General features: G+C 47.0%; 1 protein-coding gene across 1 annotated transcript in view; it reads right to left on the bottom strand.

The window, feature by feature from the left end:
- Positions 1–26,620, bottom strand: part of LOC149438473 (IgGFc-binding protein-like) — a 43,530-nt gene that overhangs the window by 851 nt on the left and 16,059 nt on the right. The window contains exons 3-10 of the mRNA XM_089659811.1: positions 25,800–26,149; positions 22,805–23,181; positions 21,197–21,387; positions 18,186–18,775; positions 15,757–16,321; positions 7,440–8,014; positions 5,855–6,422; positions 2,085–2,284 (exon numbers count right to left, since the gene is read on the bottom strand). Coding sequence (XP_089515937.1) covers positions 2,085–2,284; positions 5,855–6,422; positions 7,440–8,014; positions 15,757–16,321; positions 18,186–18,775; positions 21,197–21,387; positions 22,805–23,181; positions 25,800–26,149 — 3,416 coding nt within the window. The remainder of the gene's footprint in view (positions 1–2,084; positions 2,285–5,854; positions 6,423–7,439; positions 8,015–15,756; positions 16,322–18,185; positions 18,776–21,196; positions 21,388–22,804; positions 23,182–25,799; positions 26,150–26,620) is intronic.

The raw sequence follows: 26,620 nt of genomic DNA, 5'->3' as shown, positions 1-26,620 counted from the left end.
AACACACACCTGTTTTGGGTTTACTGGTTTCAAGAAGCACTGTCTGATGTGAACCATGCCTCGCAGAAAAGAGCTCTCAGAAGACCTACGATCAAGAATTGTTGACTTGCATGAAGCTGGAAAGGGTTACAAAAGTATCTCCAAAAGCCTTGATGTTCACGGTAAGACAGACTGTCTATAAATGGAGAAAGTTTAGCACTGTTGCTACTCTCCCTAGGCGTGGTTGTCCTGTAATAATGACTGCAAGAGCACAGCGCAGAATGCTGCATGAGGTAAAGAAGAATCCCAGAGTGTCAGCTAAAGACCTACAGAAATCTCTGGCACATGCTAACATTTTTGTTGACACATCTACAATAAGGAAAACATTAAACAAGAATGGAGTACATGGGAGGACACCACAGAGGAAGCCATTGCTGTCCAAAAAGAATATTGCAGCACGTTTGAAGTTTGCAAAAGAGCACCTGGATGTTCCACAGCACTACTGGCAGAATATACTGTGGACAGATGAAACCAAGATTGAGTTGTTTGGGAAGAACACACAACACTATGTGTGGAGAAAAAAAGGTACAGCACACCAACATCAAAACCTCATCCCCACTGTGAAACATGGCGGAGGGAGCATCATGGTTTGGGGCTGCTTTGCTGCCTCAGGGCCTGGATGGATTTTTGTCATTGATGGGAAAATAAATTCCAGAGTTTATCAAGACATTTTGCAGGAAAACGTACGACCATCTGTCCGCCAACTGAAGCTCCGCAGAGGATGGGTGATGCAACAGGACAATGACCCAAAGCATACAAGTAATTCAACAAAACAATGGCTGCAACAGCACAGAATACGCCTTCTGGAGTGGCCCAGTCAGAGTCCTGACCTCAACCCCATGCTGTGGCATGACCTTAAGAGAGCGATTCACACCAGACATCCCAAGAATATTGCTACACTGAAACAGTTTTGTGAAGAGGAGTGGTCCAAAATGACTCCAGATCGTTGTGCAGGTCTGATCTGCAATTACAGGAAATGTTTGGCTGAGGTTATTGCTGCCAAAGGAGGGTCACCCAGTTATTAAGTCCAAAGGTTCACATACTTTTTCCTCCCTGCACTGTGAATGTTTACATGTTATGTGCAATTAAACCATGGCAACATCTAATGTTTGTGTAGTATTATGTTCAGCAGACTGTGTTCTTCTATTGTTGTGACTTAGATGACGTTCAGAGCACATTTTATGCCCAATTCATGCAAAACTCCACGTAATCCCAAGGGGTTCACATACTTTTTCTTGCAACTGTATATATATATGTATGCATGTATGTAAGTATATAATGTATGTATGTATATATATGTGTGTGTATATGTGTGTGTGTGTATATATATATATGTGTGTGTGTGTGTATATATATACATGTGTGTGTATATATATATATGTGTGTGTGTGTGTATATATATATATATGTGTGTGTGTGTATATATATATATATATATATATATATATATATATAGCTGTATATATATATATATACAGTGAAGGAAATACATATTTGCTCACCTGCTGATTTTGAATGCTTTCCCACTCACAAAGAAACGATCGGTTATATATATATATATGTAAAAAATATGTGTAAAAATATGTTAAAATCACTTTTTTATATGTTAAAAAAAAATCTGGAATATATTTTAAAAAAAGATTTAAAAAAAGATTTTTCAGATATTTTGTAATATTTAAAAAATGCATTTCAACATGCAGTGTATTTATATATATATTTATTTATATATATATTTTTTTAAAATATATTTTGAAATATATTGAATATGGCCAAAATTATAGCATTTCAAATATATGGCAATATATTTGGGAAGAATATTTTTTAAATATATTTCAGATATATTTTAATTCCATGTGGGGTGATTGGATGATGGCAGAGCTTCCCCTTATTCGCTAACCTCTGGGAAAACCTTCCCAGCCAGGTGAAGGGTCTGCGTACCGTTGACAAATCGACCTCAAGGTGTCCCAATGTCCTAGAACAGCCAATCTGTAGAATCACAGTCAGCACTGTCACTTGTGTGCACATGAACTGCCATTTGTACGTACCGTGTAATATCGGCCTTCGATGTAACAGCCGCATCGGCCAAGAGAAACGCATCGGTCTTGGTCAAGGTAATATCCATCGTTACACTGGCAGCCCTCAGAGCATCCGATGGGGCAAGGTGTAGGGGCCACAACCCCAGCACAAGTGGTAGTGCAGGTGTCAGCGCAGACTTCATAATGGCTGTATTGTGGGCACTCCAGAGCTGGAAGGAAACATCAAACAACATGACCAAGTTACAGCGACATAAACAACCCACATGGAAGAAAAATATATTTGAAATACTAAAAATTTTCACCATATTCAATATATTTCAAAATATATACTGCATGTTGAAATGCAGTTTTTTATATATTACAAAATATATGAAAAATATTTTTCAAATATTTTAAAAAATATAAAAATTTTTAAATAGATTATTCAAATTTGTTTAACATATAAAAAAGTAATTTTAACATATATTTTTACATATTTGTAAATGCATTCCAAAAATGTAGACTGAATTTATTTTTAAAGACAAACAGTATATTTGAAAATTTATTTTTACAAATATTTTTCATGTATTTTGTAATAAAAATGCATTTCCTCATACAGTATCTCTATCTCTCTCTTTCTCCTCTCTATCTATCTATCTATCTATCTATCTATCTATTATCTATCTATCTATCTATCTATCTATCTATCTATTATCTATCTATCATCTATCTATCTATCTATCTATCTATCTATTATCTATCTATCTATCTATCTATCTATCTATTATCTATCTATTATCTATCTATTATCTATCTATCTATTATCTATCTATTATCTATCTATTATCATCTATCTATCTATCTATCTATCTATCTATCTATCTATCTATCATCTATCTATCTATTATCTATCTATCTATCTATCTATCTATCTATCTATCTATTATCTATCTATCTATTATCTATCTATCTATTATCTATCTATCTATCTATCTATCTATCTATCTATCTATCTATCTATCTATCATCTATCTATCTATCTATCTATCTATCTATCTATCTATCTATTATCTATCTATTATCTATTATCTATCTATCTATCTATCTATCTATCTATCTATCTATCTATCTATCTATCTATCTATTATCTATCTATCTATCTATTATCTATCTATCTATTATCTATCTATCTATTATCTATCTATCTATCTATCTATCTATCTATCTATCATCTATCTATCTATCTATCTATCTATCTATTATCTATTATCTATCTATTATCTATTATCTATCTATCTATCTATCTATTATCTATCTATCTATCATCTATCTATCTATCTATCTATCTATTATCTATCTATCTATCTATCTATCTATCTATCTATCTATCTATTTATTATCTATCTATCATCTATCTATTATCTATCTATTATCTATCTATCTATTATCTATCTATCTATCTATCATCTATCTATTATCTATCTATCTATCTATCTATCTATCTATCTATCATCTATCTATTATCTATCTATCTATTATCTATCTATCTATTATCTATCTATCTATTATCTATTATCTATATATCTATCTATTATCTATCTATCATCTATCTATTATCTATCTATCTATTATCTATCTATCTATCTATCTATCTATCTATCTATCTATCTATCTATCTATTATCTATCTATCTATCTATCTATCTATCTATCTATCTATCTATTATCTATCTATCTACCTATCTATCTATCTATCTATCTATCTATCTATCTATCTATCTATTATCTATCTATCTATTATCTATCTATTATCTATCTATCTATTATCTATCTATTATCTATCTATCTATCTATTATCTATCTATCTATCTATCTATTATCTATCTATCTATCTATCTATTATCTATCTATCTATCTATCTATCTATCTATCTGTCTATCTCTCCATCTATCTCTCCATCCAAGATGGCGGAGGGTTCGGCCCCAGCAGGAGGGATTGTGTTCTAGCAGGGTTGGAATGGGGATAGGGACTTGTGCTTTGGCGCCAAAACTAGCCAACCAAGTAGTCCCTCTAACATGGCTGCTCACTTCCAGGTCAAAGAAAGATGGGCAAGCAAGAATTAGGTCAATACTGGTACCCGGTGGCATCCCGAGGCAGGTGCGAGGGGTGTGGTCCGCACCGGGTGACACCGACCACACTGGGTGACGCCAACCTTATGGACACCTCTGCTGGTACCATGCATGTTCCTCTGTGCAGGTGGTGCGGCTGCACGGCTGGCACCACCCGCCCAGATGTGAACCAAGCCTAAAGGTCTACGGCCGGGAATGTTGTGTGGAGGCTTAGGGCCAGGACAAGGGAACAAGATGGCAGAGGGTTCGGCCCCAGCAGATGGAACTGTGTTCTAGCAGGGTTGGAATGGGGATAGGGGCTTGTGGTTTGGCTCCAAAACTAGCCAACCAAGTAGTCCCTCTAACATGGCTGCTCACTTCCAGGTCAGAGAAAAACAGGCAAGCAAGAATCAGGTCAATACTGGTACCCAGTGGCATCCCGGGGCAGGTGGGGGGGTGTGGCCCACACCGGGTGACACCGACTGCACCAGGTGGCACCAACCCTATGGACACCCCTGCTGGTACCTCTGTGCGGGTGGTGCAGCTGCATGGGTGGCACCACCCGCCCAGATGTGAACCAAGCCTAAAGGTCTATGGCCGGGAATGTGGAGGCTTAGGGCGAGGAGAAGGGAACAAGACGGTGGAGGGTTTGGCCCCAGCAGAAGGGATTGTGTTCTAGCAGGGTTGGAATGGGGATAGGGGCTTGTGGTTTGGCACCAAAACTAGCCAACCAAGTAGTCCCTCTAACATGGCTGCTCACTTCCAGGTCAGAGAAAGACGGGCAAGCAAGAATCTGGTCAATACTGGTACCCAGTGGCATCCCGAGGCAGGTGCGGGGGGGTGTAGCTTGCACTGGGTGACACCGACCGCACCGGGTGACACCAACCCTATGGACACCCCTGCTGGTACCTCTCTGCGGGTGGTGCGGTTGCACAGGTGGCACCACCCGTCCAGATGTGAACCAAGCCTAAAGGTCTATGGCCGGGAATATGGAGGCTTAGGGCGAGGATATGGGAACAAGAAAGTGGAGGGTTCCGCCCCAGCAGGAGGGATTGTGTTCTAGCAGGGTTGGAATGGGGATACGGGCTTGTGGTTTGGCGCCAAAACTAGCCAACCAAGTAGTCCCTCTAACATGGCTGCTCACTTCCAGGTCAGAGAAAGACGGGCAAGCAAGAATTAGGTCAATACTGGTACACAGTGGCATCCCGAGGCCGGTGCGGGGTGTGTGGCCCACACCGGGTGACACCGATCGCACCAGGTGGCACCAACCCTATGGACACCCCTGCTGGTGCCTCTGTGCGAGTGGTGCGGCTGCACGGGTGGCACCACCCTCCCAGATGTGAACCAAGCCTAAAGGTCTACGGCAGGGAATGTGGAGGCTTAGGGTGAGGAGAAGGGAACAAGATGGTGGAGGGTTCGGCCCCAGCAGGAGGGATTGTGTTCTAGCAGGGTTGGAATGGGGATAGGGGCTTGTGGTTTGGCGCCAAAACTAGCCAACCAAATAGTCCCTCTAACATGGCTGCTCACTTCCAGGTCAGAGAAAGACAGGCAAGCAAGAATCAGGTCAATACTGGTACCCAGTGGCATCCCGAGGCAGGTGCGGGGGGTGCAGCTTGCACCGGGTGACACCAACCCTATGGACACCCCTGCTGGTACCATGCATGTTCCTCTCCGCTCCAAAGTGCGAACTTACGGCAAACTCTGCTGCTTCTCCATTTCATGCCAGTGACACCCATACGTTGGCAAACAGTCACGTAACTTTGGAGGTTGTTGCACAAGGCGCTTGTCTTACCACGTGCTTGGCAGAGGTCACGCACACAGTTGTCGAAGTACCCCAGGGGGTCCACATGACTGTGGCAAATGCTGAAAGGTCCACTTGTGGCAAGCAACATGCTACAGTACTTTTCCCCTTCGTAGATGCTTTTGTGTTGACACGGTGGACAGAACCCCCCCAGACATCTGCTTTGGCATGGTAAACCCAGACTGCTGTCCTTCCAGGTCTCCCCGAAGGCCGTGCCATTGGTCTCCAGTGATCCATCCGGAAGTCTGAGGTCATCGTCAGGGTCTCCATTGTAGTTGCCGCAAAGCCCACACACCTGCCCCTGAAAACTGCTGGATATGTTGACCACAACCTGAGAGGCCAGGTCATAGGTCACCTGAAGTCCAAACTCAGTGCTCAGCATAACACTCATGCCGTGCTGATGAACCCAGAAGCCTTGGTCCTGCCGATCTAATGGAAGGTTGTATGAAATGTCGTTCACCTAAAAGACAGAAAGAGATAGAATATTACGAGGAGAAAAAATCTCTGGGGATGATTTTCTAAAGGCAAATAGACTGTTGGCTTTGCAGAGAAGTTGCACTTTGTAAGGGGGTTTTCTCTAGAGGAGTGGTCTCCAAACTACGGCCCTTTGCTTACTTCTATCTGGCCCTTGCGAACACCGATCGTTGTACGGGACCTCTGTGTGAGGTCCCGATCATGTGATCACTGATTGGCCAATCAGTGATCACATGAAGAGTAGTAAGCAAGATGTCACTTCTGACATCATTGCTTACTACGTGTGAAATCTGTGAATGATCACAGAGATCACATGGTACAGGGCTATTCACAACAGCCTTGTACCATGTGACGAGCTGTGACCAATCACAGCTCACACAGTATTTCTTAATGGCTGCAAGAAAGCAGCCAGAGAGAAGGAGAAATGATTGCTTTTACAGCCTTTATGGCCGTAAGAGCAATCAGTGTAAAAAAAAAAATCTTCATGACCCCCCACAAGTAGCACAGTGTCACCATGGTGACACTGTACTACTAGGGTGACAGTATGTTACCCTGTTGTTCCTGTTGGGAAGATTTTTCCCCATTTCCTGTCAGGGTAGAAAGTGATGGGAAGTCATTCCAAAGGGGACAAAAAATTGAAAATTGTATACTTACCGTAATTTTCCTTTCCTGGTACATCTTCATGATAGCATACAATGAGTTGCGGGGGCGGTGCCGCAACCCATTGTATGCGGTGGTGTTTTTAGGTTTTGTGCTGCTCTAGGCAAAAATTGTTCCCCTCGTGGAGAGAGCCTGAGACCAACACCCCCCCCCCACACACACACACACACACACATACTCAAAAAAGCCTCCTACTACCACCATCCTCCATACACCAGCCACCCCCCCCCCCCCCCACAAACACACACACTCAAAAAAGCCTTCCAGGAGAACTTCATCTTCTTGCCTGAGCCTTGAAATCAAGAACATTTGTCTATACCAGCATTTTATTTAATTTTTTTACCTGGACTGTTCCATGTTTTCCTTGAATGAACGCAACCTTCACGTCCTTCACAAAAATCGTAACTGTTTGGGTAGCGCTCATTGACATCAAGATTGAAAAGTTCTCGAGAAAGCTCACGTCCTGGAAGCAATTCTCTGTGAGCACATAAGTGCAGTTTCCTTGGAAGTTGTAGCTGATTCCATCAAACGTATGGTAGTGGGACCCCCCGGCCACCGAGCATAGGGCGCTTTGAGTTGGGTGGCACTTCCGAACGCCGTTCCGTACTTCGCAGACCTCGTGTGGGCTGCAAGCGAAGGGGAGGCACTTCACCAATCCCCCGAGTTCACACACGCATCTCTCATCGCAGTTGAACGTTGGATAGAATGCCTCGTTGACTTTGTAGTAAGCACCGTTGAGGGTGCAGCCACACTCAGCAACTTTGACGCAGCGATTAACATCGAGGAGGAAGCCATCTTCACAGACACAGCTCTCCCTACACAAGCCATTACAGCCAGGTGGGGATCTTATGTCACTGCAGGTCTTGGGATATTCGGTGGAACAGAGCATGTAAGAACTGTCCTGTGGACACCAGGTTCCTTCCAAAAAAAAGACAAGTACTTGTGTAAATTATCTTATAATACATTCTTAGTAAGACTTAGAGTGTTCCTAAACCCCGGACCCTACATTCATGATATCTGGTCTCTCACAGTACACAGAGTACAGTCAGGAGTGTATTTACCACAAGGCAAACAAGGCACTTGCCTAGGGCGGCATTTTTGAGGGGGGCAGCACCTCCCCTCAGAAGAAGAGATGGAAGAAGGGACACGTGAGATGGGAACCAGGTGGGATATGAAAGAGGCTGCAGGGTGCTTGATGGTGTAAGTAGAGCCTGATTCTCATTCCCGGGGATGTTTGGAGCTCTGAAGATAAGTGTCTTCCTTTCTATCTATATATGGGGGGCAGGGGTGTTGTTGGTCATTGTCCGGCTCTCTCCACGGGAGGGGGTGTTGGTCGGTGTCTGTGGGGGCAGACGATTTTTCTGTTGCCTAGGGCAGCATTTTTCAGGGGGGCAGCACCTCCCCTCAGAAGAAGAGATGGAAGAAGGGACACGCGAGATGGGAACCAGGTGGGACACGAGAGAGGCTCCAGGGTGCTTGATGGTGTAAGTAGAGCCTGACTCTCGTTCCCGGGGATGTCTGGAGCTGTGAAGATAAGTGTCTTCCTTTCTAGCTATATATGGGGGACCAGCACCTCCCCTCAGAAGAAGAGATGGAAGAAGGGAAACAAGAGATGGGAACCAGGTGGGATATGAGAGAGGCTCCAGGGTGCTTGATGGTGTAACTAGAGCCTGACTCTCATTCCCGGGGATGTCTGGAGCTCTGAAGATAAGTGTCTTCCTTTCTATCTATATATGGGGGACCAGCACCTCCCCTCAGAAGAAGAGATGGAAGAAGGGACACGGAAGATGGGAACCAGGTGGGATATGAGAGAGGCTCCAGGGTGCTTGATGGTGTAAGTAGAGCCTGACTCTCGTTCCCGGGGATGTTTGGAGCTCTGAAGATAAGTGTCTTCCTTTCTATCTATATATGGGGGGCAGGGGTGTTGTTGGTCAGTGTCCGGCTCTCTCCACAGGAGGGGGTGTTGGTCCGTGTCTGTGGGGGCAGATGATTTTTCTGTTGCCTAGGGCAGCATTTTTCAGGGGGGCAACACCTCCCCTCAGAAGAAGAGATGGAAGAAGGGACACGCGAGATGGGAACCAGGGGGGATACAAGAGAGGCTCCAGGGTGCTTGATGGTGTAAGCAGAGTCTGACTCTCATTCCCAGGGATGTCCGGAGCTCTGAAGATAAGTGTCTTCCTTTCTATTTATATATGGGGGACCAGCACCTCCCCTCAGAAGAAGAGATGGAAGAAGGGACACGCAAGATGGGAACCAGGGGGGATACAAGAGAGGCTCCAGGGTGCTTGATGGTGTAAGTAGAGTCTGACTCTCATTCCCAGGGATGTCCGGAGCTCTGAAGATAAGTGTTTTCCTTTCTATTTATATATGGGGGACCAGCACCTCCCCTCAGAAGAAGAGATGGAAGAAGGGACACGCGAGATGGGAACCAGGTGGGACACGAGAGATGCTCCAGGGTGCTTGATGGTGTAAGTAGAGCCTCACTCTCATTCCCAGGGATGTCAGAAGCTCTGAAGATAAGTGTCTTCCTTTCTATCTGTCAGGGCAGGAGCTGGGGAACGGACAGGCAGGCCTAACAATGTAACGCACTGGCTGACGACAACCACCACCCACAGACCGAAGTCCCTCAGGGCGCGGAGTCTAAGTCCCAGGCTGCCCTTCACCAGGGCCCCTGATGGTGGGGATGGACTTGACGCAGCCAGGAACCAGGTCGCGGCCCCCGAGACACCTCAGCTGCGGTAATGGCCGCCGCCAATGGCGTGTAGCTGGTGGAAGAGACAAAAGAGCAGTCAGACAAGCCGGGGTCAACAACAACAGGACAAAACAGTACAGGACAGCAGACGAGAATCACAGGTCACGAGCCGGGTTCAGCAACAGAGGGTCAGATCAAAGGAGAATACAAAGAATAGTCAAGTCACAAGCCGAATCAGATACCAGGAGAGTCACGAGAGTCAGAACAGAGTAATAGCAACACAAAGACACAAGACACAAGTGCAAAGAGCATGTGCGGGCCACAGGCTTATATGTCATCAGCCACACCCCTCTGGGGGATGGACCACAGAAACCTGAAGGCATAAAAGGATTCCCATAATGCACAGCAGAATCCAAGATGGACGCCAGCACATGGAGTAACATAGCCTCAGGGAAAAGGTAGGACCTTGACAGTACCTCCTCCTCAAGGGCCCCTCCCCCTCCGCGGCTCAACAAAAGGTTTCTGAGGAAAGCTGGCATGAAAAGCGCGGAGGAGGGCAGGAGCATGGACATCCGCGGAAGGAACCCAGGAACGCTCCTCGGGACCATAACCGCGCCAATGAACCAGGAACTGTAATCGACCACGCACCAATCGAGAGTCCAGGATCCGGCTCACCTCATACTCATGACCGTCAACCCGGACAGGACGGGGCCGAGGAAGAGAGGTAGTGAAGCGATTGCAGATCAGAGGTTTCAACAGGGAAACATGAAAGATATTGGAGATCCGCATCCCAGACGGAAGGGCAAGGGCATAGGCCACCAGATTCACTTTGCGGAGAATGCGGAAAGGACCGACAAAATGGGGAGCTAGTTTGGGTGTGGGCACCCGAAGATTGAGGTTGCGAGTGGACAACCACACCCGATCGCCGACCTGGTATGAAGGAGTGGGCTACCGTCTGCGATCAGCCTGGAACTTCTGGCGCTGAGCTGAGTCCCTCAAGGCCCTCTGGATCTGCCCCCATGAAGAACGCAGGGCAGCAAGATGGTTCTCCACAGCCGGAATGTCCTGTGGTGAGAACCTCTCAGGTAATACCGCGGGTTGGAACCCATAGTTGGCCATGAAGGGAGACATCCCGGTGGAGGAGTTGACCGGCGAGTTCCTGGCAAACTCTGCCCACGGCAGGAGATCGGCCCAATCGTCCTGATGGTCTGAAATATAACACCGAAGGAATTGTTCTAAGGCCTGATTGGAACGCTCCGCAGCCCCATTGGACTGCGGGTGGTAGGCTGAAGAAAAGGAGAGACTAATACCCAACTGGGAGCAGAAGGCGCGCCAGAATCTGGATACGAACTGACTCCCGCGGTCTGAGACAATCACCTTAGGTAACCCATGCAGGCGAAAAATCTCCCTGGAAAAGACCGTGGCCAGTTCTTGGGCTGTGGGTAATTTCCTGAGTGGAATGCAATGGCACATCTTGGAAAACCGATCGACGATCATGAGGATGACCGTATGACCCCGAGACACCGGGAGGTCTACAATAAAGTCCATCCCTAGATGTGACCAAGGACGCTCCCCATTGGGAATGGGTTGCAGAAGACCCAAAGGGAGATGCCGTGGAGACTTATTCCGGGCACAGATCGAACATGCCGCTACATAAGAGGCAATGTCGGCACGGAGGGTTGGCCACCAGAATAAGCGAGAGACGACCCAACACAGCTGGTTCTTCCCCGGATGCCCGGCAGTTTTGGCGTTATGGTAGGTACGCAGCAGGCGGGTGCGCAATCCCTCGGGTACGAAACATCTACCCTCCGGCTTCCCGGGAGGAGCATCAGTTTGAACCGCCAAAATCTGCTCCCCAAGGGGAGAGGTCAGACTGGTGCGAATGGCAGCCAGGATCTGATCTGGAGGTATAAGTGAGATTGGCTCAGAGTCCTCCCTGGACAACTCAGAGTATTGCCGTGATAACGCATCAGCCCTGACATTCTTGGAACCAGGCAAATATGAAACCACATAGTTGAAGCGTGACAAGAACAGAGCCCATCTGGCCTGGCGGGGTGTCAATCTCTTGGCCTCCAAAAGATAAGTCAGGTTCTTGTGATCGGTAAGAATGAGGACCGGAACCGCGGAACCCTCGAGCAGGTGCCTCCATTCCTTGAGAGCCAGAATGATGACCAACAACTCCCGATCTCCAATCTGGTAGTTGCACTCAGCCGAGGAAAGCTTCTTGGAGTAGAACCCGCAGGGAAGTAGGGGTCCATCGGGCGACCAACGCTGAGACAGGAGAGCCCCTACTCCCGTCTCGGAAGCATCAACTTCGAGGACGAAGGGCAACCCAGGATTGGGATGCGAAAGAATCGGAGCCAAAGCAAAGGCAGCTTTCAGAGCCTCGAAAGCTATGATGGCCTCGGATGGCCACTCGTGAGGGTTACTCCCCTTCTTGGTTAGGTCAGAGAGAGGCTTTGCCAATGTGAAGAAGTTCCTGATGAACTTCCGATAGTAGTTGGCAAAACCCAGAAAGCACTGAATGGGCCGAAGACCATTGGGACGAGGCCACTGCAGAACCGCCGCAACCTTCTGAGGGTCCATGGAAAATCCCTCCGCGGAAATTATGTAGCCCAAAAAGGCAACCTGGGATCGATGGAACTCGCACTTCTCGAGTTTACAAAAGAGTCCGTTCTCACGCAATCGTTGCAGCACCTGCTTGACATCCTGGACATGGGACTCCATGGAGGTAGAGTAAACCAAGATGTCATCCAGGTAAACCACTACGCACTGCTGCAACAAATCACGAAGGACATCGTTTATGAATTCCTGAAAAACCGCGGGCGCGTTGCACAATCCGAAGGGCATCACCAGGTATTTGTAGTGCCCAGTTCTGGTGTTAAACGCGGTCTTCCACTCATCCCCCTGTCTGATCCGTACGAGGTTGTACGCCGCCCTAAGGTCGAGTTTGGTAAAGACTGTTGCTCCCTTAAGGCGGTCGAACAACTCAGAAATCAAAGGAATAGGATATGCATTTTTAATGGTAATCCGATTGAGACCCCTATAATCGATGCAGGGCCTCAATTCCCCACCTTTCTTCTTTACGAAGAAAAAACCCGCTCCTGCTGGGGAAGTAGACTTACGAATGTGCCCCCGGAAAAGCGCATCCACAACGTACTCCTCCATGGCCTTATTCTCCGCAACCGAGAGAGGGTACACCCTGCCACGTGGAGGAGTGGCCCCGGGTTGCAAGGATATGGCGCAGTTGTAAGGACGATGCGGTGGTAAGGTACCAGCGCGTACCTTATCGAACACATCCCGGTACTCCCCATAGTCGGTGGGCAACGCAGAGTCCGAGGAGGCACACAATACCTTAACCGGCCCATGGATGCACCCGGCCCCACACTGTGGAGACCATGAGAGAATCTCGGCTGTTTGCCAATTAAAGGTTGGATTGTGCCTCTGGAGCCAGGGATACCCCAAAACCACCGAATAGTGTGGGGAAGAAATCACCTGAAAACAGGCCAACTCCCTGTGAACAGCCCCAATGGCTACCTCTATTGGCAGAGTCTCGTGGGTAACCTGCGGCGGTTGCAGGGGCCTGCCATCTATTGCTTCGAGAACCAATGGGGCAGCACGAGCCTGCAGGGGAATGGAGTGCTGCGCAGCAAACGAGCTGTCCAAGAACAACCCACCGGCCCCAGAGTCTACCAACGCCTGGGCCGTCACCGAGCCCCCCGTCCAAGAAAGGACCATGGTGATCAGTGGCTTATCCTTGCGGAACGCCGGGGACGAGGAAACTCCACCCAAGATCTGTCCCCGACATGATCTCAGGTGCGAGCGTTTCCCAGACGGACCGGACAAGACTGCCGAAAGTGCCCACCGAGGCCACAGTACAGGCAGCAACCCTCCTGACGCCGAGCGGCCCGCTCCCCCTCGGAAAGGTGAGCAAACCCCAACTGCATGGGTTCCCCACCAGACAAGCTATCCCCAGGAGGCGTGGGAGGAGAGGGAGGAATGGGTGGGACAGAAAACGCAGGTGCCAGTCAATTGGAAGGCCTCCGCAGGCGTTCCTTGAGTGAAGGCCTCTCCCTGAGCCTGGTGTCAATCAGGATCAGGAAAGAGATGAGCTCCTCCAACACCACAGGCAGTTCCTTAGCTGCAATCTCGTCCTTCAATGTGTCAGAAAGACCATGGGAAAACGCAGCCACCAGAGCCTCATTGTTCCAACCCACCTCTGCTGCCAGGGTACGAAACTCTATAGCGTACTCGGCCACGGTCCGTGAACCCTGATGCATGGTCATGAGCAGCTTGGCCGCCGAGGCGGAACGAGCCGGTACGTCGAATACCCTACGGAAGGCATCGACAAAACCGGAAAAATCTTGAATCACCGGGTCGTTCCTCTCCCATAAGGGATTTGCCCAGGCCAAGGCCTTGTCTGAGAGTAGTGAAATTAGGAACCCCACCTTTGACCTCTCAGACGGAAAGGCGTGGGGTATTAATTCAAAATAAATACCCACCTGGTTGAGGAACCCACGACACTGACTCGGCTCACCCCCAAAGCGCTGTGGAAGAGGGGCAGAACCAGTCATACCTCTGGGCGCTGCTGATGCAGCCGTCGAGGTGGTGGACGCAATAGGCGGAGAAGCAGCGGGAGAGACCACCGGAGCGACTACCGGCCTAATAGCACCAGGAGCAAGGTGTGCAGTGCGTGCAAGCAGAGTTTGCAACGCCTGAGCGAACTGATCCAACAGGTGATCCTGTTGATCGAGTCTGGCGACTAGCATTGGGAGCGAAGGCGTGCCTGCACCGTCAGGGTTCATGGCACTTGTGTAATGTCAGGGCAGGAGCTGAGGAACGGACAGGCAGGCCTAACAATGTAACGCACTGGCTGACGACAACCACCACCCACAGACCGAAGTCCCTCAGGGCGCGGAGTCTAAGTCCCAGGCTGCCCTTCACCAGGGCCCCTGATGGTGGGGATGGACTTGATGCAGCCAGGAACCAGGTCGCGGCCCCCGAGACACCTCAGCTGCGGTAATGGCCGCCGCCAATGGCGTGTAGCTGGTGGAAGAGACAAAAGAGTAGTCAGACAAGCCGGGGTCAACAACAACAGGACAAAACAGTACAGTACAGCAGACGAGAATCACAGGTCACGAGCCGGGTTCAGCAACAGAGGGTCAGATCAAAGGAGAATACAAAGAATAGTCAAGTCACAAGCCGAATCAGATACCAGGAGAGTCACGAGAGTCAGAACAGAGTAATAGCAACACAAAGACACAAGACACAAGTGCAAAGAGCATGTGCGGGCCACAGGCTTATATGTCATCAGCCACACCCCTCTGGGGGATGGACCACAGAAACCTGAAGGCATAAAAGGATTCCCATAATGCACAGCAGAATCCAAGATGGACGCCAGCATATGGAGTAACATAGCCTCAGGGAAAAGGTAGGACCTTGACACTATCTATATATGGGGGACCAGCACCTCCCCTCAGAAGAAGAGATGGAAGAAGGGACACGCGAGATGGGAACCAGGTGGGATATGAGAGAGACTGCGAACTGCTTGATGGTGTAAGTTGAGCCTGACTCTCATTCCCGGGGATGTCTGGAGCTCTGAAGATAGACCTAAATACACCACTGAGTACAGTGAGTACTGATCACTCACTCCGTTCATTCATAACTGAAGCATAGTAAACTGTGGGGGTTTTTTTGGGGGGAGGGGGCCTGTCAGGTTGGCTCTATGGGTCCCTGTGGTGTCTAACAGCAGCCCTGGGTTAACTGTGCTGCCCATGTGGATATAAATGCAGAGTTCTACTGAACATAGGAAACCACTTGGATGAGCAGTGAAAGCCAAGATCTGGATGAAGAACAAACTCATCCGAAAGGTTTTACAACAGTCACAGCATCATTTTCTGGTAAGTTCTACCAACTCCCCCATCCTCAAAGAAGGGAAATTTAAAAAAACAAGGGTTGGTTAACTCACTGCAAAAGCCATTTTTTCTCCAACTCTCGACACTTCCATTCACGGCTTGGCAAGCAGCAGCATAAGCCTCGATCACCTTGCAGTAAATGTCTTGCCTTCCTGAATAAAAGCAGAAGTCGTTGAGGCATTTCTGGAAGTAGTTTTCAGGGTTTACATGATCATGGCAACCTCCAAAAGGTCCATCTTGTTTCAAAATAATCCCACATTCCGATAGAGTTTGCCTTTGAACTTTTTCTATGGCTTGAGGGCAAGACGCGGGCTCCGTTTCTTGACACTCTTCCCGGTTGTCTCCTGTCCTCCAGCTTTGCACAAAGGATGAGACATTACGTGACTCCTCTCCGTTCTTCATGGTCATGTCATCCTGAGCATTGCTGTTGAAATTGCCACATAGTCCACAAACAGCACCCGAATAAGAAGTGGGAAGGGTCACTGTCACATGGTTGTGCCAGTCATAGGTCACCTTAAGGCCGAATTTTGTCGAAATGACTCCGTTCCACCCATCCATGAATATTTGAATGAGGTCATCATACAGGCTGACCGGGAGGTTAAATAATATGCCGTTTAACTACAAAACAAATATTAGAATGTGAAATGAAATACAATATGCTGCAAAGTAAACATAGTTACATACAGGGGCGGACTGACCATTTGGAAACTCGGGCACTGCCCGAGGGCCCGAGGTCGGTAGGGGGCCCCATGAGATGCCCCTGGTACCTTTTTCATAGGCTTTTTTGAGTTTGGGCAAGGACACGGGCCCCATGATCCCCTATTGCCCGGGGGCCCCATGAGTTGTCAGTCCGCCCCTGGTTACATAGTTAGCCTGGCTGAAAAAATACAAAAAGACAAAAGTCCATCCAGTTCAACCATAGAGAAAAAAAAAAGTTATAATCCTACACCCACAGTGGATCCAGAGGAAGGCAAAAAAATCCCAGCAAAGCACGATCCAATTTGCTCCTGCTGGGAAAAAAATTCCTTCCTGATCCCCCGAGAGGCAATCGGATATTCCTTGGATCAACTTTACCTATAAATGTTATATCCAGTTATATTCTGTGTATCCAAGAAAGGATCCAGGACTTTCCTACAGCAATCCACTGAGCTGGCCACAACCAACTCTGGAGGAAGTATATTCCACATTCTCACTTTATGTGAAGAGGAACTGTATAGGGGACACCGGATGTAAAAGGGAACTCTATAGGGGACACCGGATGTAAAAGGGGACTCTATAGGGGACACCTGATGTAAAAGGGAACTCTATAGGGGACACCGGATTTAAAGGGAGACTTCTATGGGGACATTTGACGTAAAGGTCGACTCTATTTGGGACAGTTTATGCAAAGGGGAACTCTATAGCGAACATCTGATGTAAAGGGGAGCTCTATATGGGACATCTGATGTAAAGGGGAACTCCATAGGGGACACTTGATGTAAAGGGGAACTCTATAGGGGACATCTGATGTAAAGGGGAGCTCTACAGAGGACACCTGATGTAAAGGGGAGCTCTATAGAGGACACCTGATGTAAAAAGGAGCTCTATAGAGGACACCTGATGTAAAAGGGAAATCTATAAGGGACACCGGATGTAAAGGGAAGCTTCTATGAATCTATGGGGACATTTGATGTAAATGGGAACTCTATAGGGGACATCTGATATAAAGGGGAACTCTATAGGGGACACCTGATGTAAAAGGGAACTATATAGGGGACACCTGATGCAAAGGGGAGCTCTACAGAGGACACCTGATGTAAAAGGGAACTCTATAGGGGACGCCTGATGTAAAGGGGAGCTCTATAGAGGACACCTGATGTAAAGGGGAGCTCTATAGGGGACACCTGATGTAAAGGGGAGCTCTATAGAGGAGACCTGATGTAAAGGGGAGCTCTATAGAGGACGCCTGATGTAAAAGGGAAATCTATAAGGGACACCGGATGTAAAGGGAGACTTCTATGGGGACATCTGATGCAAAGGGGGACTCTATTGAGGACAACTGATGTAAAGGTCGACTCTATTTGGGACAGTTTATGTGAAGGGGAACTCTATAGGGGACATCTGATGTAAACAGAGACTTTATTTGGACACCTGATTTAAAGGAGGGCTTTATTGGGGACAACTGATGTAAAGATGGACTTCATTGGGGATACCTGATGTAAAATAGGACTCTACTGGGGGATTCCACATGGCAGAAAGGGGGGCACAATTCGCCATCTTCCCCCTGGGAACTAGATGACCCTGTCCCGGCACTGCATACCAGCATACACAGAGAAGACAATTACTTGGTGGACATGACGTGAACAAGCTCAGAAGGCAATTGCTTAGCAGACATGGTGGTAACAAAGATCAGAAGATCCTACAATACTCTTTCAAAAGACGTTTTCAGAGACAATTTTGCATTCAGTTGTTTGCGGTTGGGTTCCATCATTATGTTTCTTACCTTAGCTCTTCCTTTGTTTTCTCTGCTGAAGAGAATCTCAGCGTCATGCAAGCTCACCATTACAGATTTGGTGAAGGAAACATCTTTGTCGCCTCGTTTCCCGCTCAATATCTCAACTGAGAATTCTGTCAGGCCTCGGCTCTTATCACATAATCCCGTAAGCTGATATCTGCATGTTCCATGGAAATCAAAGTGTGCTCCATCAAATGTCACATAGTGGTCCCCAAAGGCAGAACATTGACTGTAGCCAGTAGGGTAGCAACCTTTAATGCCATCTCTCACAGCACATTCCTCTCCATTTTGGCATTTGCCATTTGAACACTTAACCGTCTGTGCTTCGCACCAACATTTCTGCGTACAGCCATCCTCCCCCCATACCGTCTCATTGGGAGGGTAATAGTGACCTCTGCAGAAGGAGCCACACTTGTCCTTGGGGATACAATGATCTTCGTGCAGCACAAATCCAGGGTTGCACTCACACGATTCCATGCATGGCAACTGTCCCTGACAGAAAGAAAGCTTTCCAGCGCAGGTCTCAGGACAAGGATCCCCGCAGGGGTTATACCAGCTATTTTCCGGGCATTTTATTTCTGGAAAGCAATAATAACATTTTAGTCCTGCAATCAGCTTCTTACATAGTTAGTCTGGCTGAAAAAAGACAAAAGTCCATCCAGTTCAACCATAGAAAAAAAAAAAGTTATAATTCAGAGGAAGGCAAAAAAAAACCCCAGCAAAGCACGATCCAATTTGCTCCTGCTGGGAAAAAAATTCCTTCCTGATCTCCCGAGAGGCAATCGGATATTCCCTGGATCAACTTTACCTATAAATGTTATATCCAGTTCAGGGGCGGACTGACAACCCATGGGAACCCTGGGCAATAGGGAATCATGGGGCCCCTGTGTCCTTGCCCTCACCCAAAAAAGCCTATGAAAAAAGTTACCATGGGACCCCCTACTGACCCTGGGCCCTCCAAATGGTCAGTCCACCCCTGATCCAGTTATATTCTGTGTATCCAAGAAACAATCCAGGACTTTCCTACAGCAATCCACTGAGCTGGCCAGAACCAACTCTTGAGGGAGTCTATTCTACATTTTCACAGCTCTCACTGTGAAGAAACCTTTCCGTGTTTGGAGATTAACTTTCTTTTCCTCCAGACATAAAGAGCGCCCCCTCTTTACGTCTAGGAAAATATATGCAATCCCCCAGCCTTGACACCCTTGAGGCCTTAAGAACAGCTATACAGTCCAGCTCCTCAGGCTACCTGGAACTCTCCTGGGGATAGAGAACCCAGCTCTCCAGTGCTTCAGACCAGGGGTGTATTTACCACAAGGCAAACAAGGCATTTGCCTAGGGTGGCATTTTTCAGGGAGGCAGCACTGCCCCCCGTAAGAAGAGATGGAAGAAGGGACACACACGGCATGGGGACCAGGTGGGATCCGAGAGGTTGCGGGCTGCGTGATGGAGTATGCAGAGCCCGACTCTCATTCTAGAGGATGTCTGGAGCTGTGAAGGTGAGTGTACTTCTCTCTATTGCTGGGGGTGGGTGGTGGTGTGGCTGGTGTATGGAGGACAGTGGTAGTGGAAGGCTTTTTTAAGTGTATGTGTGGTGTTTATTGGTGTCAGGCTCTCTCTGTGAGGGGAGGGGGGGGGGACAATTTTTGTGTTGCCTAGGGCAGCACAAAACCTACATACATCACTGCTTCAGACTATTTATCACCTACCCAACCCTCTTCTGGACACTCCTCTCCTGGGATTGGCTGAAGCATGATCAATATTCAGGTTGGTTATTTGAATCTCCCTCCCAAAGCTCTGGAATCTTCTTCCAAAGACACGGGGAATCAATCAAGCTCTCATCCTCTGAAGCCCTGAATAGACCAGACCAAACAATCACTGTTCCCTCAGCTACAGGAGCCAAAAGCTTGATTTAGCTAAACTAGGAGGGTGCTACATCAACTTATTTAGCACATTTTTACATAGTTACATACAGGGGCAGACTGACAACTCATGGGGCCCCCGGGCAATAGGGGATCATGGGGCCCCTGTGTCCTTGCCCAAACTCAAAAAAGCCTATGAAAAACGTACCAGGGGCATCTCATGGGGCCCCCTACTGACCCCGGGCCCTCAGGCAGTGCCCGAGTTTCCAAATGGTCAGTCCGCCCCCGGTTCCATAGTTAGTCTGGCTGAAAAAAGACAAAAGTCCATCCAGTTTAGCCGTAAACTGAACTCTAAAAACCTGAAACACATTTTAGTGAACTTCCTTTTTGTTCTTTCATATTTTACCTGGGAAACGCTACATATCTTTTGAAGTTTAGCAATTCGTTTTTTTTTAGAGATTTAGAAGTTCCAAACTTGTTAAAACTGGTCAAAAGCAAACAAGAAAAGTCAACCCTGAAATCCGAAAGGAAATTGAGCTGATCTACTTCATTCTTACTTGATACAACTTTAAGGTGGAGCTCTGAACATGCACACCTCTCCATATTGCATGTCCCATCTCCCATGTCCCGCTATACCAGTGGTTCTCAACCTTCCTAATGCCGCGACCCTTTAATACAGTTCCTCATGTTGTGGTGACCCCCAACCATAAAATTATTTACCCCGTAATTATAATTCATGAGTGTCGTTTTACCTCCAATACTGCTGCTTTCAACACAGTAGCTGCTTTTAACAGAGTAGCTGCTTTCAACACAGCAGCTGCTTTCTACACAGTAGCTGCTCTTTACACATCGGAAATATGTGTTTTCTGATGGTCTTAGGGGACCCCTGTGAAAGGGTCGTTCGACCCCCAAAGGGGTCGCGACCCACAGGTTGAGAACCACTGTGCTATACTCTAGGAACCAGGGGAGAGGTAAAAGAGGGGGGGGGAGAAATAAATAAATACAATTATTTTAGTCCCCCCCTCTCCCCCTCCACACACCGATACAAACGTGGGGACATTGATGTGGAAGGGGGATAGAAGGAAATTAAAAAAAAAAAATTCTTGCTTGATAAAGAAAGTAGAACAGAACACTCACCACACCCAACGTCTCTCCTCCATTCTTCGACTCGAACCTCTTGTACATGACAAGCTACTAAGTACACGACAATGGCCTCACACAGGACCTTCTTGAACCCGCTATGTCTGACCATGTCGTTAACACAATTGTTGACGTAAACTTCAGGGTTTACCACCGGGTGACACCGAAAAAAGGGGCCGTAGATCTGGCTGCTCAAGGAAAATAAAAAAGATATATATTTATTCTATACATTTGCTGTTTTGCATCTATATCATATATTTAAAGTGTATGTAAAGTTTAAACTTTTATTTGCCCATTTTTTTTTTTTTAGGTTCGAATTAAGGAGGTAAGGGGGTTGAAAAAACAAAGACACACCTAGCGGACTTTTAGGCCGGCCACATAGTAGTAAGGGGGTTGAAAAAACAAAGACACACCTAGCGGACTTTTAGGCCGGCCACATAGTAGTAAGGGGGTTGAAAAAACAAAGACACACCTAGCGGACTTTTAGGCCGGCCACATAGTAGTAAGGGGGTTGAAAAAACAAAGACACACCTAGCGGACTTTTAGGCCGGCCACATAGTAGTAAGGGGGTTGAAAAAACAAAGACACACCTAGCGGACTTTTAGGCCACCCACATAGTAGTATATTAAAAATATATCATGTTTTCCCACATGGAAGAAAAATATACTTTAAATCTATTTTTACAATATTCTTCCCAAATTTATTAGACATATATTTGAAATACTACAATTTTGGCCGTATTCAATATATTTCAATATATGCATTTCAACATACAGTATATATATATATATATATATATATATATATATATATATATATATATACTGTATGTTGAAATGCATTTTTATTACAAAATATATGAAAATTTTTTTATTGTATTTTTTATATATGTATTTTTTATTTTTAAAAATACATTTACGGTAATCTACATTTTTGGAATGCATTTGCAAATACTGTATATGTAAAAATGTGTGTTAAAATGACTTTTTTATATATTAAAAATAATCAGAATTATTATTATACAGGATTTTAGTAGCTCCAACAGTTTGCTCGGCGGGTTAGGAGAGCCCTGCTCCTTGGAGCTTACAATCTGAAGAATATATTTTAAAAATATATATTTTTAAAAATATTTTTTCATATAGTTTGTAATACATAAAAAACACATTTCAACATGCAGTATATGTATATATCTGCAGACACCATTCCAGTGCATCAGCTGTGCTCCTGGGTGTACCTCTGACAAGCACTCCTACAGGCGACCCGTGCTACTTTCGGCCTCACTCCTTCTGTCCCATATCCATGGGGGTCTGGAACTTAGCTGCAAGGGAAGCCCTCTCTCACTTGGCCTCTAACAGGAGGTACATGACAGCAGAAGCTAAAGAGCTGATCAGTGTAGCTCCTGGGCTTAGAGCTGGACCATGGCTGTTACTCAGTACACATCATGACGTGCTTCATACTTGGTTAGAAGTCTGAAACACGGCGGGATGCACACTGAGTACTGGGGGCGCATGCAGCCATCGGACCACTTGTTGGATACCAAGGCCTTAAAGATCGAAACACTTTTCATCTAGAAAGAGCTTTGAAAATTTCAGAATGTTACTCCACCTTATAATTCCACAGAATTCTGGAGCTTTATATATTGCTTCGATTTTGGATAAGAAAGGTGGACATGGCCCGTAGCAGTCATCCCAACAAGCAGAACATCCTTCTCTGACTTTCCAACTCTTACCGAACTCTACCACGTTCGAAACTAGGGATCTATCGGAGGTCTCCATGTCGTCATCTTTGTTACCGTTGTAATTCCCGCACAAACCACAAGTATTCTCGAAGAAGCTGCTGGGGATCTTGATAAATAAGAAGACGTCCCAATCATACCGTATCCGCATGAAGTGGGTCTCCAGTAACACATGGAAGCCAGTGGCCACAAGGCGTATCCTTCCATGATCTAGAAATATGGGAAGAGCCCATTTGATATTGTTCACCTAATAAAGTCAAACACAAAATATACAGCGGCTGTAAAAATGAAGGTGAGAATAATGTTACTTTATTTGTTACATTTTATTTGGAGAGTGTATGTATAGCCAAAACTAATTGTTTGGTTTTGGAGAGAGTAGAGGGGGGTATCACTACCCCTGTCGATTTAATTTTTGCCATCTGTGTCCTGTTTTGGAGATTTCCTTTCACTCCCTGTCCTGGAGACGCAACAGGAAGTGAGCCGAAATATCTACAAAGTGAGGGAATTCCCCCTTTTAGATACTGTGATGGGTGTCCCTACTGGACAATTTACCCTCACTTACTGTTCCAATCATTGGTCACCAGTGCCAACAGAGAAGGTGGATCTCTCCAGAAGAGGCATAGACAACAGCAAAAACCTTAAAACATGAAAACCAGACCAATTGGTGGAATGGTCCAAGCAGTTTTAATGACTCATGAGATGATCACATAGAACATCCAATGCATTTTGGAGCCACTTCACGCCCCCTTCTTTAAGGTTCTAAGTCCAATGCTCTGCAGCCCTTCAAGTACGCTTAATATTTAATTTCTTCCTCCTTTAATGTCTGTACCACACACAAAGACAGAGTGCCTGGGAAACATTTGGAAGTTCCTGAAGAGCTACAGAGTATTGAGCTTGGAATCCTAAAGAAGGGGGAGCGTGTTGTCTCAGAAACCAATGAATGTTCTAGGCCATCATATTGTGAATCATTAAAGCCACTTGGTCTCTTCCATTGTATGGTCCGGTGCTCCTATTGAGTTTCATGCTTTGGGCAATAAATACCTGACAGGAGACAAACTCCTCTGTTCCAAGCCTAGTTGTCTAGTTGGTCCCACTCTGGTGCAGGAGAATCAGGGAGTCTGATCTTGATCCAGAGATGTGTAGGAGAGCAGTGTCCCTCTTGGATCATTCCCACCTCATAGGTTCAGCCAACAAAGGGAGTGGGTGGACGGAGCCAGGCCACGTGTCTATGGACACACAAAACAGGCTCAGGAGCGAGCTCACACAAGAGCCCCCAGAGCAAGTGGCTTGCTATGGTGGGCAATTGGTGTGGGAGGAGCCATGAGCGCTGGCAGGAGGTCCGAGAAAAGGAGGATTGGAATTGCACTGTGCAAGGTAAACATAATATGTTTGTTAGCACAAAAAAAAGTTCAGCTGCCAGATGTTTAATGAAAGTGTTACTAAACCCAACCAGACCCCGCATTCCCTATATCCGCCCTCCCAGGACCCCGCATTCACTATATCCGCTCTCCCTGGACCCTGCATTCACTATATCCTCTCTCCCCGGACCCTGCATTCACTATATCCTCTCTCCCCGGACCCCACATTCACTATATCCGCTCTCCCCGGATCCCGCATTCACTATATCTGCTCTCCCCGGACCCCGCATTCACAATATCCGCTCTCCCCGGACCCCGCATTCACTATATCCGCTCTCCCCGGACCCCGCATTCACTATATCCGCTCTCCCTGGACCCCGCATTCACTATATCTGGTCTCCCCGGACCCCGCATTCACCATATCCGCTCTCCCTGGACCCGGCATTCACTATATTCGCTCTCCCCGGACCCCGCATTCACCATATCCGCTCTCCCTGGACCCCGCATTCACTATATCCACTCTCCCCGGACCCGGCATTCACTATATTCACTCTCCCCGGACCCCGCATTCACCATATCCGCTCTCCCCGGACCCCGCATTCACTATATCCGCTCTCCCCGGACCCGGCATTCACTATATTCGCTTTCCCCGGACCCCGCATTCACTATATCCGTTCTCCCCGGACCCCGCATTCACCATATCCGCTCTCCCCGGACCCCGCATTCACTATATCCTCTCTCCCCCGACCCCGCATTCACTATATCCGCTCTCCCCCGACCCCGCATTCACTATATCCGCTCTCCCCGGACCCCGCATTCACTATATCCGCTCTCTCCGGACCCGGCATTCACTATATCCGGTCTCCCCGGACCCCGCATTCACTATATCCGCTCTCCCCGGACCCCGCATTCACTATATCCGGTCTCCCCGGACCCCGCATTCACTATATCCGCTCTCCCCGGACCCTGCATTCACTATATCTGGTCTCCCCGGACCCTGCATTCACTATATCTGGTCTCCCAGTACATTTCAGTACACAGAATATGGAAATTATTTTATTAACTATAAACTACCTAATCCCTTTTCTCATCAGCAGTATAGAGCAGTCTTGTAAATTCTATCTGTGTTAAGCTGAGTACCGATTAAAGCTTGTAGGAGGAGTTTTCATTCTCCTTTGACTGTCTTATGAGGCTGCATAACCCCCTAACCCTCTGCCTGAATGTTGATTGGCCCTGTGCTGATCACATGCACCCCCCCAAAGAAAAAAAAAACTCTCTGCAATACACACCAAACTGAGCATGTGCAGAGTGCCTCCTAGAGTTCTGTACTATCAGCAGATGGATTGGGAGAGAAGGATGAGGATCAGAGAAGACAGGATCAAACAGCTTTTTGCACAATGTGGAGGATTAACCTCTTAGGTTCCTCGGTGAGTATAACAAGCACGCTTTCCTGTATCTACAGACGGATTGTACGGTTGTGGGGTTAGTAGTACATCAACTCACTTACCCTAGCAAATCCAAATTCATACTGCACCAAGGTGATATTGTATTCATCGATATGTACGGACACCTGTTCAATGTAAGAGCTGGCCCTCGATCCTCGGTTATTATATTTTGCCATGATGGTAAATTCTGGTAACGTGTTATCACCGCCGTCTCGCAGATCCATACATGTCTTGGCTACGATGTACGTACACGTTCCTTGGAAATCATAATGGAGTCCATCAAAAGTCTGATAGTGAGGGTCTCCCCAGATCTGGCAGATGGCCTCACTGTCTGGTATACAGTGAGGCTTCCCTTGGATAATGTGGCAGCTTTCCATTTTTCGGCAACGCTTGCTGCCACACGGATTTTTACCTTCGTTAAAAAAGAAGAGAAAAATGAAGAAAAGAAAAGAAAGGGTTAAGAAAAAAAAAGTGGGAGTTAGAATATGGGCAAGTTACCTGACTGGTGACGGGTATGCAGGGTGGGGTCTTCGACGCCTTTGGGTGTGGTTGGGGGGGATGGTCAAAATCAGTGCGGGAGGAGACAACGGTGGAGCGAGCTTCCCTCCAGCCCTCCCTTAGGGTTGGTTTGGGTGTTTTTTCGATTCCCGTTTTTGTTCTGGTTTCGGGGGTTGGTCTTTGGAGGTGTCACATACTTTTAAGCTAAAGCTAATGGTTGGGACCCATCGGTGGTATGGTGTGCCTTGCGGTTAACTGAAGGTTTAACTAGAAGGTGGAGGTTCTACACTGCAGATGGTGTGTTTTGTATCTGAGCCAGTGCGTTTTGGCTGGAGGCCTAGTTTTAATATAGGTTCCGCCTTTGAAGATCAACAACTTTTCCTGT

Source organism: Staurois parvus, unplaced genomic scaffold (assembly GCF_062004578.1).
Source record: "Staurois parvus isolate SC_StPar_1 unplaced genomic scaffold, SC_StPar_1.0 ptg001191l, whole genome shotgun sequence".
In the NCBI taxonomy this organism is placed as follows: Eukaryota; Metazoa; Chordata; class Amphibia; order Anura; family Ranidae; genus Staurois; species Staurois parvus.
This window is presented reverse-complemented; position numbering and strand designations above follow the sequence as displayed.